General features: G+C 40.9%; 3 protein-coding genes across 4 annotated transcripts; 2 read left to right on the forward strand and 1 right to left on the reverse strand.

The window, feature by feature from the left end:
* Window positions 1–624: 624 nt before the first annotated feature.
* Window positions 625–7044, forward strand: pif1 (PIF1 5'-to-3' DNA helicase homolog (S. cerevisiae)). Of its 2 annotated transcripts, none has more exons than XM_085930739.1 (13): window positions 625–720; window positions 1442–2002; window positions 2443–2566; window positions 2757–2882; window positions 3185–3338; window positions 3439–3553; window positions 3764–3870; window positions 3956–4095; window positions 4608–4714; window positions 4823–4910; window positions 5238–5383; window positions 6462–6653; window positions 6810–7044. In XM_085930739.1, exons 2-13 carry the CDS (start codon window positions 1454–1456, stop codon window positions 6852–6854), a joined length of 1893 nt encoding a protein of 630 aa, XP_085786865.1. In that variant the 5' UTR covers window positions 625–720; window positions 1442–1453; the 3' UTR covers window positions 6855–7044. The 2 variants fall into 2 exon arrangements, with proteins under 2 accessions (XP_085786865.1, XP_085786866.1); XM_085930740.1 differs by having other exon boundaries at window positions 634–720; window positions 1446–2002.
* An 88-nt stretch (window positions 7045–7132) lies between these two features.
* On the reverse strand, window positions 7133–9143 carry LOC147046496 (cytochrome b-c1 complex subunit 6, mitochondrial-like). The gene is made up of 4 exons (XM_085930741.1): window positions 9001–9143; window positions 8618–8677; window positions 7560–7721; window positions 7133–7480 (listed from the first exon to the last, which is right to left on the reverse strand). The coding sequence occupies exons 1-4, from the start codon at window positions 9046–9048 to the stop codon at window positions 7448–7450; spliced, it is 303 nt and encodes a 100-aa protein (XP_085786867.1). The 5' UTR covers window positions 9049–9143; the 3' UTR covers window positions 7133–7447.
* Window positions 9144–9298: 155 nt separating this feature from the next.
* Window positions 9299–11783, forward strand: nsun4 (NOP2/Sun RNA methyltransferase 4). The gene is made up of 8 exons (XM_085930222.1): window positions 9299–9444; window positions 9935–10154; window positions 10300–10474; window positions 10574–10728; window positions 10806–10966; window positions 11042–11166; window positions 11290–11422; window positions 11529–11783. The coding sequence occupies exons 1-8, from the start codon at window positions 9352–9354 to the stop codon at window positions 11670–11672; spliced, it is 1206 nt and encodes a 401-aa protein (XP_085786348.1). The 5' UTR covers window positions 9299–9351; the 3' UTR covers window positions 11673–11783.
* The last annotated feature ends 3985 nt before the right edge of the window (window positions 11784–15768 follow it).

A 15768-nucleotide genomic window follows, 5' to 3' on the forward strand; every position in this document is an offset into this window, starting at 1 on the left:
ACATGTTTACTTGGAACACAGAGTATTAAACTTATGATTCAGAGGTAGAAATGTCACGTGCTGTTTTGGGTGATAGTGCCCATTGTTCAACAGTGTACTGTTTACTATAAATGCACCATCAGTACAGAGTCATCAATTTAAAACTCTCACCAACTGCAACTACATTGCAATTGTAAATTGAGGTTTTCCAGGAATGGCCTATATTAACACACTGATTATGCTAGAGTTGTATATTTTTGTCATTATTATAGACGAATGGCAATAATTTTTGGAATGATAATGTTAGATTTACTGAGCAGTTTGAAGTTGGAATGATTTAATTTGGTTAAAAATGTGGAAGAAAGAGAATATGTAAGATAACTCTTCCAAGATGTTTGTAACGAGCTTTTTGACTTTGGAATGGAATGTGTGTGTCCATTCGATTCAACGTGAAAATCCCAAGATGAAAAAAACAAAACAAAAAACAACAAAAAAAGAACTTTTGTGGTTATTTCCGTAAACACGGGCATTTTGTGACGTAATAATGGTGCCGTCAACAATTGGTCGGCCAAGTCACGAGTGTCATCTCGCATTCCCATTGGCTACACATTTAAAGAGCCCCCCCGTTGATTGGTTCACAGCCCCCATATCTGATTGGCTCAGTGCGCCACGCTGAGAATTTGAAATCGGCGTTTCGCGAGTTAAGCAGAGGAAAGCCTCGGATTCGTAGACAACCTGCAGGTAAAACCTTTTTGATTTAACCAACATCTACAACTATATTTTTGAACAGTACGATTTGGTGTTGCATTGACGTCCTGAAGCATGTCATTTAAGATTACATACTTTGTACATAGGAAAGTACACACCTCCTTGTATCTGTAAATACAAACGTTAAATAGAATACAGTACGAAAACATCCATCCCTCCATTTTCTGAACCGCTTAGTCCCCACGGGGGTCGCGGGCGTGCTGGAGCCTATCCCAGCCGTCATCGGGCAGTAGGCGGGGGACACCCTGAATTGGTTGACAACCAATCGCAGGGCACACAGAGACGAACAACCATTCGCACTCGCACTTAGGGACAATTTGGAGTGCTCAATCGGCCTATCAAGCATGTTTTTTGGAATGTGGGAGGAAATCGGAGTGCCAAGACACGGGGAGAACATGCAAACTCCACACAGGGAGGGCCGGAGGTGGAATCGAACCCACACCCTCCTAACTGTGAGGCGGACGTGCTACCCACTGCTTCACCGAGCCGCCTAGCACGTAAACATTTTATAAAAACTACTATTTTGTTAACAAGAGTTTAGGATGAGATCAACATTATAAAGGACGATTAAAATGCATGGCGATATTCGTTTCAGAAGTTGCAGTGTTTTATTCAGGTCAACATTATTTTGCACCTCTATCGAATAATCTGGTATTCAGAAAATATATTTATATATAATTTTATTTCTTTAAAGAAAGTGTCTGCAATGTCTGGAGGAGAGTACAGCGGGGCTCAGCTACAGTGTTGCGTGACGACAGAGCACCTGAACGCCTCAGGACAGACCACCCGGAGGCAGGTTATTCGCAAAGCCTCTGTTCTTCTGGGACGCAACGAGTTCCAGGAGCTCATCCTCCGGGTGCACGATGGGAAATTACCGCAAAATTATCCTCTGAAGGACTTCAAACTGTTCACCAAGTTCGCCTGCGATGGAAAGTGCACTGTCAAACTGATCCCTGAAAACATCCAGGTGCTCATCTCCAACTGCCCCACTGACCAGCTCGGGATCTTCCTGAGGACTCTGAGCATCAAACACCAGGCCGGGCTGTCCAGCAAAACTCTGAGCATGCGGGAGAAGCTCAAAGCCGGCCTGCCCCGCAGCTTTGAGGCCATCAGCCCACTTCAGCAAAAAGACATTCAGAAGATCAATGAGCTTCGGAACAAAGTGTCAGCCAAAGGCCTTTCGGACCGCACTAATAGGCTCACTGGTGTGGGACAACAAGTCAAAAGGCCAAGGAGTGACTGTAACTTTAGCCCCGTGAGTACACGTTTTTCAGCATCTTGTGCCCTGAGGCCAGAGCTGACACTGTCCATCATTGTTATGTGCCCTGCAGGCTTGCCAAAATTTTTGAAAAGTAGTTATAATTTATAAAACTCATCATCAAAAAATGATGGCTCGGATGATTATGGCCCTGTAAAGCAAATGACCAAGACTGCTCGGGTTGTGAATGTCGCATGACCAGTCCAACTCAGAAAACAAGTGAGCCAAAATTGGTAGTTACCAGAGCAACTGTGATTTCATTTTCAGTAGACAACAAATGAGCATCATGGCCAAGAAGGACATTTTGTGGAAAAGAATGTCCTTCTTGGCAGAACATGCGTGTAAACACTATTCTTAAATTTTCAACAATTAATTAAAATATTTTTCCCGTCTAAGCTGGTGAGATGTGAGCTCAGTTTTTCTTGTGATTACTTTAGGTGAAAGCCAACCCCAGCAAAAAACCCATCCTATCCCTTTCTACTCGTAAGCTGAACAAAGAACAGTCTGCTGTCCTCAGTGCTGTACTGAGCGGAAAGAACGTCTTCTTCACAGGCAGCGCTGGTATGAATAAGTCTGGCTTTACATGCACATGCTTCCTCCCATAGCCTGCAAACATGCTTCTTAAGCTTATTGACGACTTCAAATTTCCCATGGTGTGAATATGTGTACAGGCACCCAGCCCAGAGTGACACCAGTATTTTGCCTGAAATGAAAACATTTGCTAATAAGATGCATTCCATATTGCATTCAGGTACGGGGAAGTCTTTCCTACTGAAGAGAATAATTGGGTCACTTCCTCCAAAGAGCACCTTTGCCACCGCCAGCACTGGAGTGGCTGCATGTCACATTGGAGGAACAACACTACATAACTTTGCAGGTTACTTAGTCCGAGTTTCATCTTTCTGATGACATCATCTTGTTGTTATAATTGTGAGCGAGAGACATCAAAAACGTTCCTCATTGCCTAGAGATGCTACAAAATGGCGGCAGAGCACTTTTATTGGATTAGACAAAAAGCTGCACTGCTTGACAATCAATGTCCTTTTGGAGTGTCTTCCTTCCACCCAGATCTTTATTTTCAATCAATTATCTCCCCACTGCCATTCTAATTTGTTGTACCTTTCTGTACCCCTCTCATCCACCTCATCTACCATCCCCGCACTTCTGATGTGCATCCAGGTATTGGCTCTGGCTCAGCCCCACTGGAGCAGTGTATCGAGCTGGCTCAGAGGCCCGGGGTGCTCCGGCACTGGACCAACTGTGAACACCTCGTCATTGATGAGATCTCCATGGTCGACGCTACTTTCTTTGACAAGCTCGAATCTGTCGCCAGGTAAGATCCATAGCTCTAAATTAACAATGATGTGTGATATCTTATTTTAAAAAAAATTGTTAGTATCCACAAAAGATTTCCTCTCCATCTGCACACACAGGTCGGTGAGGAGGTCCACTGAACCTTTTGGGGGTATCCAGCTGATTATTTCTGGCGATTTCTTTCAGCTGCCTCCTATCTCTAAGCGAAAGGAAAAGGCAAAGTTTTGTTTCCAGGTACAGTTGTTGATGTGTCTTAAGACGTTTGAAAGTTACACCATATGTATTAGCTGAAGCACCATCACGTTTTAAGGGAGCTGTGTGTAATTATATACACACACATAAAATTCAAATGAAACAGTTTTGAAATAGGGTTTATGTCACAGACTTCTGATTTGAAGCACTGATATGACACCATGCCTATGAAAACGGACTTTTCTTCATCAGGCCAGATGTTGGCGTAAAGTCATCCAGGTCAACTTGGAGCTAACGGAGGTGCTGCGACAAACAGATCAGACCTTCATCTCCCTCCTCCAGGCAGTAAGGGTGGGAAGGTAAATTTGTAATCGAATCCCCCTCCCAATGGGTTCCTATACCAAAAGATATCCTTGGCCCAATGACTTGATCAACTTCACACAGAGCGACGGAGGAGGTCACAAATAAATTAGTTGAAACCGCCTACCGTCAGATCGACAGGGATGGTATCCTAGCAACCAGACTGTGCACGCACAAGGATGATGTGGAGCTCACCAATGACAAGAAACTACAGCAGCTGCCAGGTACCTATGTCTCCTTTGTTCTCGCTTACTCAGATCTTTCGCAGCGTTTTGATGGTTTTTTGTTGAAAATTGGCAGAAACATGTTGCCTTTTGAAACTCATGCCATGGAAGTAAAACTAAATAAAAACTACCGTAATTTTTGGACTATTAGTCGCTCCGGAGTATAAGTCGCACCAGCCATAAAATGCACAATAAAGTAAAAAAAACATATATAAGTCGCTCCGGAGTATAAGTTGCACTTTTGGGGCGAATGTATTTGTCAAAATCCAACACCGAAAACAGACATGAACCAGCAACAACAGGCTAAACGATACGGTATGCTAACGTAACATATACACAAACGAGGAGCTGAGAACGGGCCTGACGTAACATTCAGAGTTTGCATTTCTAATTATTTCACAGACCCATATAACGATATATATAAAGTATCTTTTAAATAACTATCATATAGTAACAATATTATCAAACCATATGTGTCGCTCCAATTCATTATAAGATTTCTTGTTCATCAGGATTAACACGAGTGTTTGAGGCTGTAGACAGCGACCCGGCCTTGGTGAGGATGATAGATGCGCACAGCCCTGTCAGCAGACTGCTTCATCTTAAAGTGGGAGCTCAAGTGTGTATTAATTTGACTTGCACTCAATTGTCAGCACGCCAGCCGATAACCATAATGGATAATTCATGTCAGGTTGTTGTTTCAATGTTGTCATGGTTGTCTTCATAGGTCATGCTGACAAAGAACCTGGATGTGACTCGAGGTCTGGTGAACGGAGCCCGAGGGGTTGTGGTGGCGTTTGAGCCTGGAATAAATGGTTAGAACAGACTTATTTTATTATTGCAAGCTTAGCTTAGAACATTCAAAGGTAATCTTCTTTGGGTAAATGTTTGCCCCGTTTAACGCTTTTGTGTTGTTGTTTTTTTTTTGTTAAATGTGCCTGATTCTTTTTTTCTTTCTAACTTCTCCCAAAATGTGTGCGTAAAAATATAATTTCAGTTTTTAAATCCACCCACATATTGAAAATGTTCTGAAACTTAGAAAGCACTAAAATATATTTATTTTAGGCCAGTCTTTGAGTCAAATTACAGTTTCAAACCGTTCATTTGAGAAAACGATGATTCATGTTTTTTTTTTTTCCCAGAACTCCCACACGTGCGCTTCCTGTGCGGCGTCACTGAACTGGTGAAGCATGAACGCTGGATGTTTAAATACGGGGGCGGGACGCACTTGAGTCGACAGCAGCTGCCACTCAAATTAGCCTGGGCCATTTCCATCCACAAGAGCCAGGTGAGCTACTAGTTTATACACAGATGATGGAGGAATTACATTTTGCTTTGATGGATCAGATTGTGCAACTATGCAATTTGCTTTTCTCCCGACTCCCTTGATGCACAGCTACTTAAATGATTTCATTTACTGCCTCCCCCAAAATAAATGATGTACTTTTTTCCTGTCTCTAAGCCAGTCTGCAAAGAGATTGTTTTGAATGCAGTCTCCTTGCTGACTTAAGCGTAATCACTTTGATTCAAGGTCGAGATGTTTCTCATACAGCAACGGCATAAATTTGATCGCAACGTCATGTCTACCTGTCAAAAGAGTCCAAATTGTAACAAGTGCAAAATCACTGATGAGGGTATTCTAAATGAAAATGAATTTAGTTATGATCCACTGACTGAATGGTCGCAAAAAGATGAATCACTGCAGATTAGAACAGGACATAAAGGTCCAGGCGTTTGTTGTCGCCCTTGGGAGGAGTTGTAAATTCGGCCTTGAACTTCTTATGCGTCCATTCCCAATAATGGGCTAAAAATGAGACATTGCCATCCAAGAGCGTCTGGAAAGAGAAACTGATGACTTGACTTTGACCTAAAAAATGTTCACCCATCCAGGGTGCTATAAATTGAACCTTGCCTGAAATAATTCAATCAATCTGCCTCAAATATTTTTTTTATTTTTGCTGTGTTCCCAAAAATGGCACGAGATAATATTCATAGACACATAGTATATATTAGTAGTGTTTCCTTATTATTATTCTGTGTGCCCACAAGTGAGCCTTCACAAATCATTCTGCTGTCTCAATGGCACGTTCCAATATCCTGACCTCAGACTTTAGTACAATTGGTATGAGACAAAAAAATAAAAAAAGAGAAACAACCCTCAAGGTAATTGAGTTCATTTGTCACTACCTCCGTGTCAGCAATGTTTAATCTCCAGCAGAGAAAGCAAGGCAAAGCATACATGTATCCCTTCAGAGGAAATGAGATAAGTGGGGAGTGGTGATCTGAAGAAGACACGTTGACAGGGCCACCCAATCGACAATTGAATTAACAATCCATTTAATGAGTGTTTCTTTCATTCATTTCAGGGGATGACATTGGACTGCGTGGAAATATCTCTGGCACGTGTGTTTGAGAGCGGCCAGGCTTACGTGGCTTTGTCTCGGGCTCGGAGTTTGGAGGGTCTGAAGGTTATGGACTTTGACCCCCGTGTGGTTCGAGCAGACCCAGATGTTCTTGGCTTTTACCAGAAGCTGAGGACGGAGAGGCTGATGATGCAGGTGGGTTAAGAAAGTTGGGTTTTTTTTTTTCAGCTTTTCCATTTACTGTTAATAAGATCACTTTACAGGGACTTAAATGTTTGAAACAGTCACAGGAATTACATTTGATTGAAATTAGACTGGGAAAAAAAACTCATTTAATTTCTGTGCCCACAGACTACCATTGATGACTATGTTAATAGCAAAGAGAACATCTGGTGAGAATAATTCTGCACCATCTGCACGTTTCCGCATTATTAAATTCGTAATGCACTTGCCCGAATCCACCACCAGAGATACTTGGAGTCACACTGCCATCATGTGTTCAGTAGTGTAATGTTTTTGAAACCTTGACGTTTTATTTATTGTGATTTTTTTCCACCAAATAAAGTTTTTACTGAGCAATTTTTTGTCTGAGATTTTAACATTTTTGTTCTATTCAAAATTCTCACCGCTCCTCCTCTTTTCTGTGCAAATTAACAAGATGGCTGGCAGTGAAATGGTAACCAAAGAGAATTTTTATTTATCATACCTGTCCAAATGGAACAAAACACAACCACAATTCTGCATGAACAGAAATGCGTTTTTTTTCTATATGAACTGATGACAATGAAATTCTGAAATCTTGACTCCGTCAAAGCAGGGCTTACTCTATGTACAAAAAGCCTCGCACAATATATGCAATGTACATAGTGGAAAGTCATGGTGGGATGGTCATACAATATGTATTAATATAGAATAGCAATTTGCAAGTATGCTTCTCCTTATGTTACAATCAACAGTGATCACACAGATGCAGGTGGTTGCTGGGTAGATCATTTCACGTTGTGGAACAGTTTGTGGGCTACCTGCACAGAAAAGGTGAATGAAGAGACATTAGGACACACAGAATGATTTCGGTATGTTCTCTGCATGTGCCACACGTACACAGTGATCACGTGCATGAAGGAAGTCAAAGAGCTCTTCTGTGCACTCTTCTGTGGTTTGGGATTTGGTGTTGACCCGGGTCTCGCAAAGCTCCAGACGCTCCTTATAGTGTGTGCAGTGTTCTGTCTCCGCACACTTAGCACGGATTGTTTCTAAGGGGTCCTAGAGGGGACAAAAATTGTATGAATACAATTCAGTACAATGGTAACTTGTAAGTATCCTGATATCCCATTTGATTGATTGGATAAAACAATAATTTGCAAAACTAAATGCAACAAATTATTTAGATCCACTTCATCATTTTCCAAACTAAACGCAGTTGTTTACATAGGTCTTTGAGTTAAACTAGTGGTTCTTAACCTGGGTTCGATCAAACCCTAGGGGTTCGGTGAGTCGGTCTCAGGGGTTCGGCAGAGCCTCCACTGAGGAGGTCCAAACATACCTGATTTATTGTGTAAATTCGTGATGACGCAAAGGCAACAGCAGAAGTCACACTGATCTGCAGGTATGTAATTTGTTTTGAGTTCATGCATTGTGTTGTTTTTTTGTGTGCTTTGAACAAGGTGATGTTCATGCACGGCTCATTTTGTGCACCAGTAATAAACATCGATGTCTTGAATTTGAAAAAAGAAATTCACTAAAGAGGGGTGCGGTGAATGCCGCATATGATACTGGTGGGGTTCGGTACCTCCAACAAGGTTAAGAACCGGTGAGTTGAACAATGGCTGTAAATGATTCCTTGATTATTACAGTGAGTAATAGTGTACTAATTTGATCATCGATCGGTTGTTGAGTGATCGATTCAATTTTGACACTGCAGCATTTTTCCATTCCTAAAAATGTGCAACTATACAATCACATGCAACATGATTCTAGAAAATGACTTTTCAGGGTCTCATGGTGATTTTTAGAAAATACCCTAAAATGTTTGTGTGCGCTTAATGGTGAATAATAAAAAAAAAATCCTAAAATGATGAGCAGTTATCACAAAAGAAGCTTGTGTGTAGAGAAGAGTCCCATCGTGACAACAAAAATATAGCATGAATGACAGAACATACCACCAGGTCTTCCTCCTCTTCTTCCTCCTCCTCCTCTTCCTCTTCAGGGGCATCTTCCTCCTGGGAAGTAAATGTATTTAAGAAATGCATTAGAATATTTGTAAAACACATTTAAAACAGGAGCAAACAAATTACATTAAAATGTTAAACATAAAAGGGGCGATCTTTTGTAAACGTGCCCCAAAAATAAAAGTCTACAACAAAATAAACAATATACACATTTGGATTGTCGTCTAATTTTCCATCTATTTAAGTTTGTGCTGTGAGAACAATTAAACCTAACACCACCCTTGTGAATGAACGTGTAATGTAGGTTGAGTCATAAACCCATATTTGGAGCAACTCTACAGCCTACAGGTATAAATTCTAATTTATTTCTTTACCTCGTCTTCGGGGTCACCATTAGTGAGCATTTTTCTTTCGAACACCATGACTACTGCCCTAAAATTGTCCAGAAGCGTGCCAGAGAAAACTCTAGACCTTGAGAGCCTGATTGAGCAGCTACTGTCACTCGAGGACAGAAGGGTCGGTCACTCGCAGGAAATGATGATGTTGATGAGTCACCGGAAAGACTCCGTTATTGGTCAGTATACATTGACTGATGTTCCTTTAATCCAATTGAATACCGAATATGTATTTAAAGTCCCACCTACTGTTGTGTCATGTCATCCGGAACGTTTCAGATCATAGTAGGGTAATGCCGGAATGTAAAAATTAAGGTACCTAAAAAAAAAATGGCGCTGCCCTTAGACGCTAGAATTTTAATGCGAAAAATGAGAGATTTAAGATCTTTAACGTTCAGAAGACATCGAGTGAAAGAAAAATGGGTATGTGTGGAACACAATTCATATTATATGGAATTTAACGAGTAAATGACGTTTGCACCTGTAAGGTATGTTTCAATAGTTAATCAATTTTAGGTAACGCGTTTACAAGTCGCGTTCAACAAACAGGACTGTACAATTAACATTTTGTGGCAAGGTCAGTCCGTCCTTAACATTTACTCATTGGACACGGACTTCATTTACATGCTCAGTCAAATATTCTGCATGTATAGAAAAAAAATCCAGTGAAATCAATTCAACTTTCATTATAAACATTATAGTGTTTATAAAAGTCTAGATTAAAATTTGCTCAACTGCCATAAACGTTTTTAGGTTTGAGACCTCATTCCAGTCACTACAATATTATAACACTTTTTAGCATGAGTTTATTCTCGAAGACTGATTGCTAAATTTATCATTATCTGTATAAGTATTCCTGAAAACGTATTAATATATATATTTGTTTTACCCCACTTAATTTTCTTTTTTACAGGCTGCTTCTCGCCCCAAGTATCCACCTACCAATTTGGCCCTGCGGCATTTTGATGTCACCTACGGCAGTCAGCTGGGACAGCTTTGGCCATCGGTGCGAGCTGCCTTGCTCTCGGAGAGGAAATATGGAGCTCTTCTTAATAATTTCTGCAAAAAAGATTTTGTGGACGATCTTGCATCACAAGGATGCAGAGACTTTGTCACAGACAGAGACAGAAATAGTAAGTGGGTTTGAGATGTATTGAAACTTTCGAGTGTCATTGTATTTGTGTAACTGTCCATAAAAACGTTTGTTTTATATACTGTATTTCTTTTCTAGCATATTTTCTTATGTCCAGTTGATTGTCTGCTTTATCATTTATGCAGAACATGCATTGACGGAGGAAGACCCAAAAGTGGAATTCAGTGATAAGTCTGATTCCACATGTCCGGAGAAACGTGATATTTTTGATCAGCAACAGTTATTGCAGCCACGCCTCAGCCCTAACATCAAGTGTTTAGTCTTTCCAAGAGGAGATATCACTCGTTTCAAACCAGCTAGGTGCGATTTTTGACTTAAGTTAGATCCATCAAAGTTAGTGAATGTCACTCAACCACACAAGCATTTTACGTAGTTTCAATTCTGCTTTGTCCTCTTAAGACCAGACACGTCTGGCTTATTGGGCTACTACTTGATGGACGCAGCATCAGTGTTGCCTTGCCTTGCACTAGATGTTCACGAGGGACACAACTTGCTGGACCTCTGTGCTGCCCCTGGAGGCAAGGCTCTCGCTTTGCTCCAGACACATGCCATTGGTAATAAAATTTCATTTTTCAATTTCTATGCAATAATGCTATTATATTACCCATGTGTCGTTTTTATGTACCTTAAGGTTTTTTGTGTTTGAATGATTCCTCTGTGTCCCGGACATCCCGACTGAAGAAAGTTCTCCACAGCTACGTTCCTAAAGAACTTTTAACCCACGAGAAGCTGCGCATCACTTCCTTCGATGGCACCAAGTGGGGAGAAATAGAACCGAATACCTTTGATAGAGTAAGGCCTTTTATTTTTGTATTTTCGTTTTATGAGAGTAATGCCTCTAATATGAATTTGCTGTGTGTTGTTTAGGTCCTTGTTGATGTTCCTTGTACCACAGACCGACATTCACTCATGGAGGATGATAACAATATTTTTAGTAAGATCAGAACGAGCGAGAGGCGACGCTTGCCGCAACTACAGCTGCAACTACTACTGTAAGCAAAACACACACTTGTCGTCTGTAAGATCACTTTTAACCCGTGGATTACAATTAGAATATGAGTGCTGGCCACTACAAGTTAAATCGGTTAACTAAAGACAAACATGGTGTCTTGCAGGGCGGGAGTAGTGGCAGCATGTCCTGGTGGCGAGATCGTTTACTCCACCTGCACGCTTTGTCACATCCAGAATGTTGGCGTGGTTGAACAAGCCATCGAATTAGCACGTGAGAACCACGGCATCCAGCTTCAGGTCAGTCAAAACCAACACTCACAGCTCAGAATATAGTCTAGTTGAAATATTAGGACATATGAATTTGACTGCTGTTTCTCCTCTCCAAAATTGAATCCGCGTCTAGGTTGTCGACCTGCGGCCACTCACACGCATGTTCAGGACGACCTTTCATTTTGCTTCTGACCTCCATCTGGGTGAGCTGGTCATCCCACACTTAGCTGCTAACTTTGGACCCATTTATATGTGCAAGCTAAAGAGGCTCACCTAGATTGGCGTTATGTGGCCGGACACTCAATTACTTACAATGTACAAATAATGTTGTGATTTTTTTTTTTGTAATATGAATGTGCATTTAACGCATGACAATAAAATCCTAGTAAAGAATGACTCCAGTATTGAGCATATTTCTGGAAATAATTCGAGAATAAATTGGGGTGTCTCATGCAAGAAATTATATCTTTATACAGTTCAGTCACAACAATATCCACAAAGTACAATACACAGAAAACTTTGTCACTGGAATAGAAGTTTGATTTTGGTTTACCAGAGAAATAGCAGTGGACAACCTTAGAGCAATAGAAGTAGAGGTTACAGTAATAGAATGGCAAGAAAATGTTGCACAAGTATCAATAATGGTACGCCGGCTCCTACTTGTGGTATGGAAAAAAATCACTGAACAAATAAAATTTTCATTTAAGACATGCAATACAGTTTTTACATCTTGTTTAACCTCTAGTACAGTACGTATTTTACCTTGCATTTTTTAGGTACACTTCTGTTGTCTTTAACTTAAGTCCCATATATATTTTTACAAGCTAGTTTTTTGATTTCAAGCATTTATGCAATACATTGAAGTCATTGAAGTAGGTATTTTGATTTCTCATATGTATTCGTTTTTTCCCCCAGTCTTACAAATTGCCAAGAGGATCTTGTCTAGATCATTATATTCCTTGCCCACTAGAGGCCGCTAATGATCTGTCACTAAAGTTTATACTGTATGAAGTCAGTAAAGCCAGCATTTTGTCCTTTTCTGTCAAGATAAAGATACTGGATGAGAAATCACCTACACACATTCCTTTACAAATAAAACACCGTCTTTTTGTTCTCCAGTGAACAAATCCATCAGGTTTGATGTGTGCCTAATAATGTGGCAGGAGTTCATAATGACCGTCTCTATCCGAGCAGTTTATATTATAACGTCGCTTCGACTCTATTTTACATTGACATCATTCAGAGTTGAAACGTTCTCTAATGTGAGCGCCGAAGAGGTGTCTATCATTTTTCCCCATCACACCACAGATGACCCTTTATGTTCTCCTGGCCAGGCAATGTAGCATGAAAAAGGTGTGTGTATGTCTAATGAGTGGGCTATGCCGGAGTGTGTGTCATCCAGCGGCTGCTATCATTAAGCTGCTCCAAGCACTGAGCTGACTCCCATCCACATCGCACAGCCAGGCTGCTCCCAGATGAACATTAAAGTGGCAGAGCTAAAATGGGATGTCTCGTCCTTTTTTTTTTTTTTTTTTTTTGCCCCCTCTGCTTTTTTTTTTTTATTCCACAGATGAGTGCAGATAATTATCTGAGCGATTGTGAGTGATTACTGTCTTACTGTGGTACAAGGGGGATGTACTGGAGAATGCAGAGGGAATTAATGACACATAAAAACTATTTTTGTATTGACTGCTTTCATCTCAGGGGCCTGTTCACATCTCTTGTGATTACCTAAACGTATTGTAAATATGTATTTCCTATGGGCCCTTCCATAAATTTACATGATTTAACACTCAGGAGACGGCCGACTGTTAGAGATCACTTAGTACTCTATTCTGCCTGTCTCTGCTTTATTGAATTGGCCAATGAGGCGCTGTGCAGTTGAGTCTCTGCGTATAAGCCTGCCATAGACAGACATATGCCATGTATTAAAAAGACAAATTGAATGGGTTTAGCCTTGTTTCTGTGAGGTCTGCGGGCACAATTTAAATGATGCCTTATTGTCAATAAAGATGTAAAATGCTCTTATGCAGCGTGCCTCGCAAAAGTGCCACATGTATAACTGAGCTCTTCCACAAAATTCAAATTTGTGTCATCAATTTGTGACTATAGTTGTGCTTATCAGCGAGCAATATTTTGTTGGGCTTACAATATTACAGTCTTTGAAATTTGCAAAGACTGAGTTCTCAATGGTATTTCCGTTATTTTCAATGGGGGAGGGGGGGGAATATTGACCCCCCCCCAAAAAAAGTGAATGCAACCGTCTTAAGTATATCTTTTATGAACCAAGTTCAAATCCTGCAAATGTATTTAGTTGTACCACATGTCATTTTCCATCCATCCATTTTACTAAATAAATAATAAATTCTTCTGTTGTAGCGACAAACTTTATCTGAGTCCTTTTTGGAGGCCCACATTAGAAATGCAACCGTAAATTTAGGCTGAAGCCAGATTAGAGAGCGACAGAATGGAGGTTTTCTTCTCACTAAGAAGATTACCCGGGAGGGGCGAGATGGCAGTCAGGGTCTTTTGGGGGGGGTGGGGGGGGGTGGACAAGAAGAAAATAGAAGATGAGCTGGAACTAATGGAGGGTCGGCCGGGATGCAGTTCAGCCACCTGTTGTTCTTTATCGATTACCCTTAACTACTCTGCATCATTACTTACAAAGATTCAAGGTAGTTTTGCGTTCCGTTGAGTGTTGTTTACTCATGTGTGCATTTAAGCCTCGCAGCTGCGATCCAAATCGTTGTCCCCTTTTTAAGTTCCTGCGGGCGGGTTCCAGGAGAGCTTTGATGTGTATCTGGCCAATGCAGACTATTACAGGGATTTCCCGAGGCCCTGACAGCTCAGATAATATGCTGCGAAATGGCCACGCCAGTGGGCTAAAAGAATGCTGGAAACAGGATTAGGATCATTTTCTGGCAGACCTTGTCACCTTCTCTATTGGCTGAGGTTTCTTGCGCTGGCACTTTCCTTTCTCGCCATGGTTAAAACCTTTAAGAGAACCATGGAGAAGGGGCAGAGAGAGAGGCAGTGAGTGAATGGTACACTGTGATTTTTGTATGGGGAGTTGTGCTCACGGGGATTGTGTGAGTAGCACTAGTCCTGGGGGGCTTGTACACAAAGTTTATAGTGTTACTTTATGGGATATGTGATGCATTGTATTGGAAATGGCGTCGAAAATTCTTTTAACCGTCAAGTTTCAGTTGATGAAAATTAAGCAAGTCGTCTTGAGTCTCCACTGAATTCCCAACAACTAAATTGATTGGAAAGTGAAAATAAATGTCTTGTAAATTTGACGTACCACAATAAGGAACATTGTTGGTAGCCTTTAAAAATTGTATTTAAAAAAAAAATCACCATTTTCAAATAAAGCAAACTATGAAAAAATCAAACTGCTGAGAAATCTCACCTCTTTTTTGTAATGTTATGTTGCGTAACAAAATTGTATCTATAATCCACTCAAAGTATCCGGTGGCTGAAATTTTAAAATGTTTTTTCACTTTTTTTCAGTGAAAGCTGTTAGCAAAACAATCTTGCCAAATTTCTCATCTTTGTATTACATCCCAGAATATTGTGCAAGTGTACCTAATGTAGTGGCCAGTGAGCTTAGGTGTTTTGTATGCGACTTTAGTGGTGGAAATACAGAGATGGAAGCAGTCTGATCCTGCATGAAGGGCACTTGACCCTGCGGCAGTACAATCTAACAATCCTTGTTCATCCCATGGGTGTCTGTGTGTGTGTGCATGTGTGTGTGTGCGTGTGTGTGTGCACGTGTGTGTGTGTGTGTGTGTGTGCGTGTGTGTGTGCACGTGTGTGTGTGTGAGGACATGAGAGAACATTTGGGACTCAAGTATTGTGTTATGTTAACTGGTCTCGGGCCTCATGGGAGAAAATCACGGTGTGTACCTGTACAGGCCATGGATAACAAGGACGCTATGTGATTGTATCAGCGATGCAATCAAGATGCCCTTGGATGAGAACACACTTTTTTTTTTTAATATGTGATGTAATGAAACAACAAGGTCGGGGTGATGTGTTGTACTCCCATTAATGCTGCTAATCTGGTCAGCTCATTAGCTTAGCTTTTTTTTTTTTGTCCCCCTGTTTAATTCATGAGCATATCAAAAATTGCTTCAAGCATTATTATTTACACAACAGAAGGAACAATGTTGTTTTCCGCTGGAAGGCCAAGAGGGCATTTTGTGAATGTCCCCCTTTGTGGTCGTGTGTTGAAGAGTGTGCATGTGTGTGTGTGTGTGTGTGGTTAGCAGCAGCAGGGTGAGTGAGGGTGTGTGTGTTTTGACAAACCATGCTGTTAAAGATATAATAGCAGCATAATCACCGCCCCAGGCCGTCATTCTTCAGGATAA

Source organism: Syngnathus leptorhynchus, chromosome 14 (assembly GCF_054491065.1).
Source record: "Syngnathus leptorhynchus isolate UIUO chromosome 14, UIUO_Slep, whole genome shotgun sequence".
Classification (NCBI taxonomy): Eukaryota; Metazoa; Chordata; class Actinopteri; order Syngnathiformes; family Syngnathidae; genus Syngnathus; species Syngnathus leptorhynchus.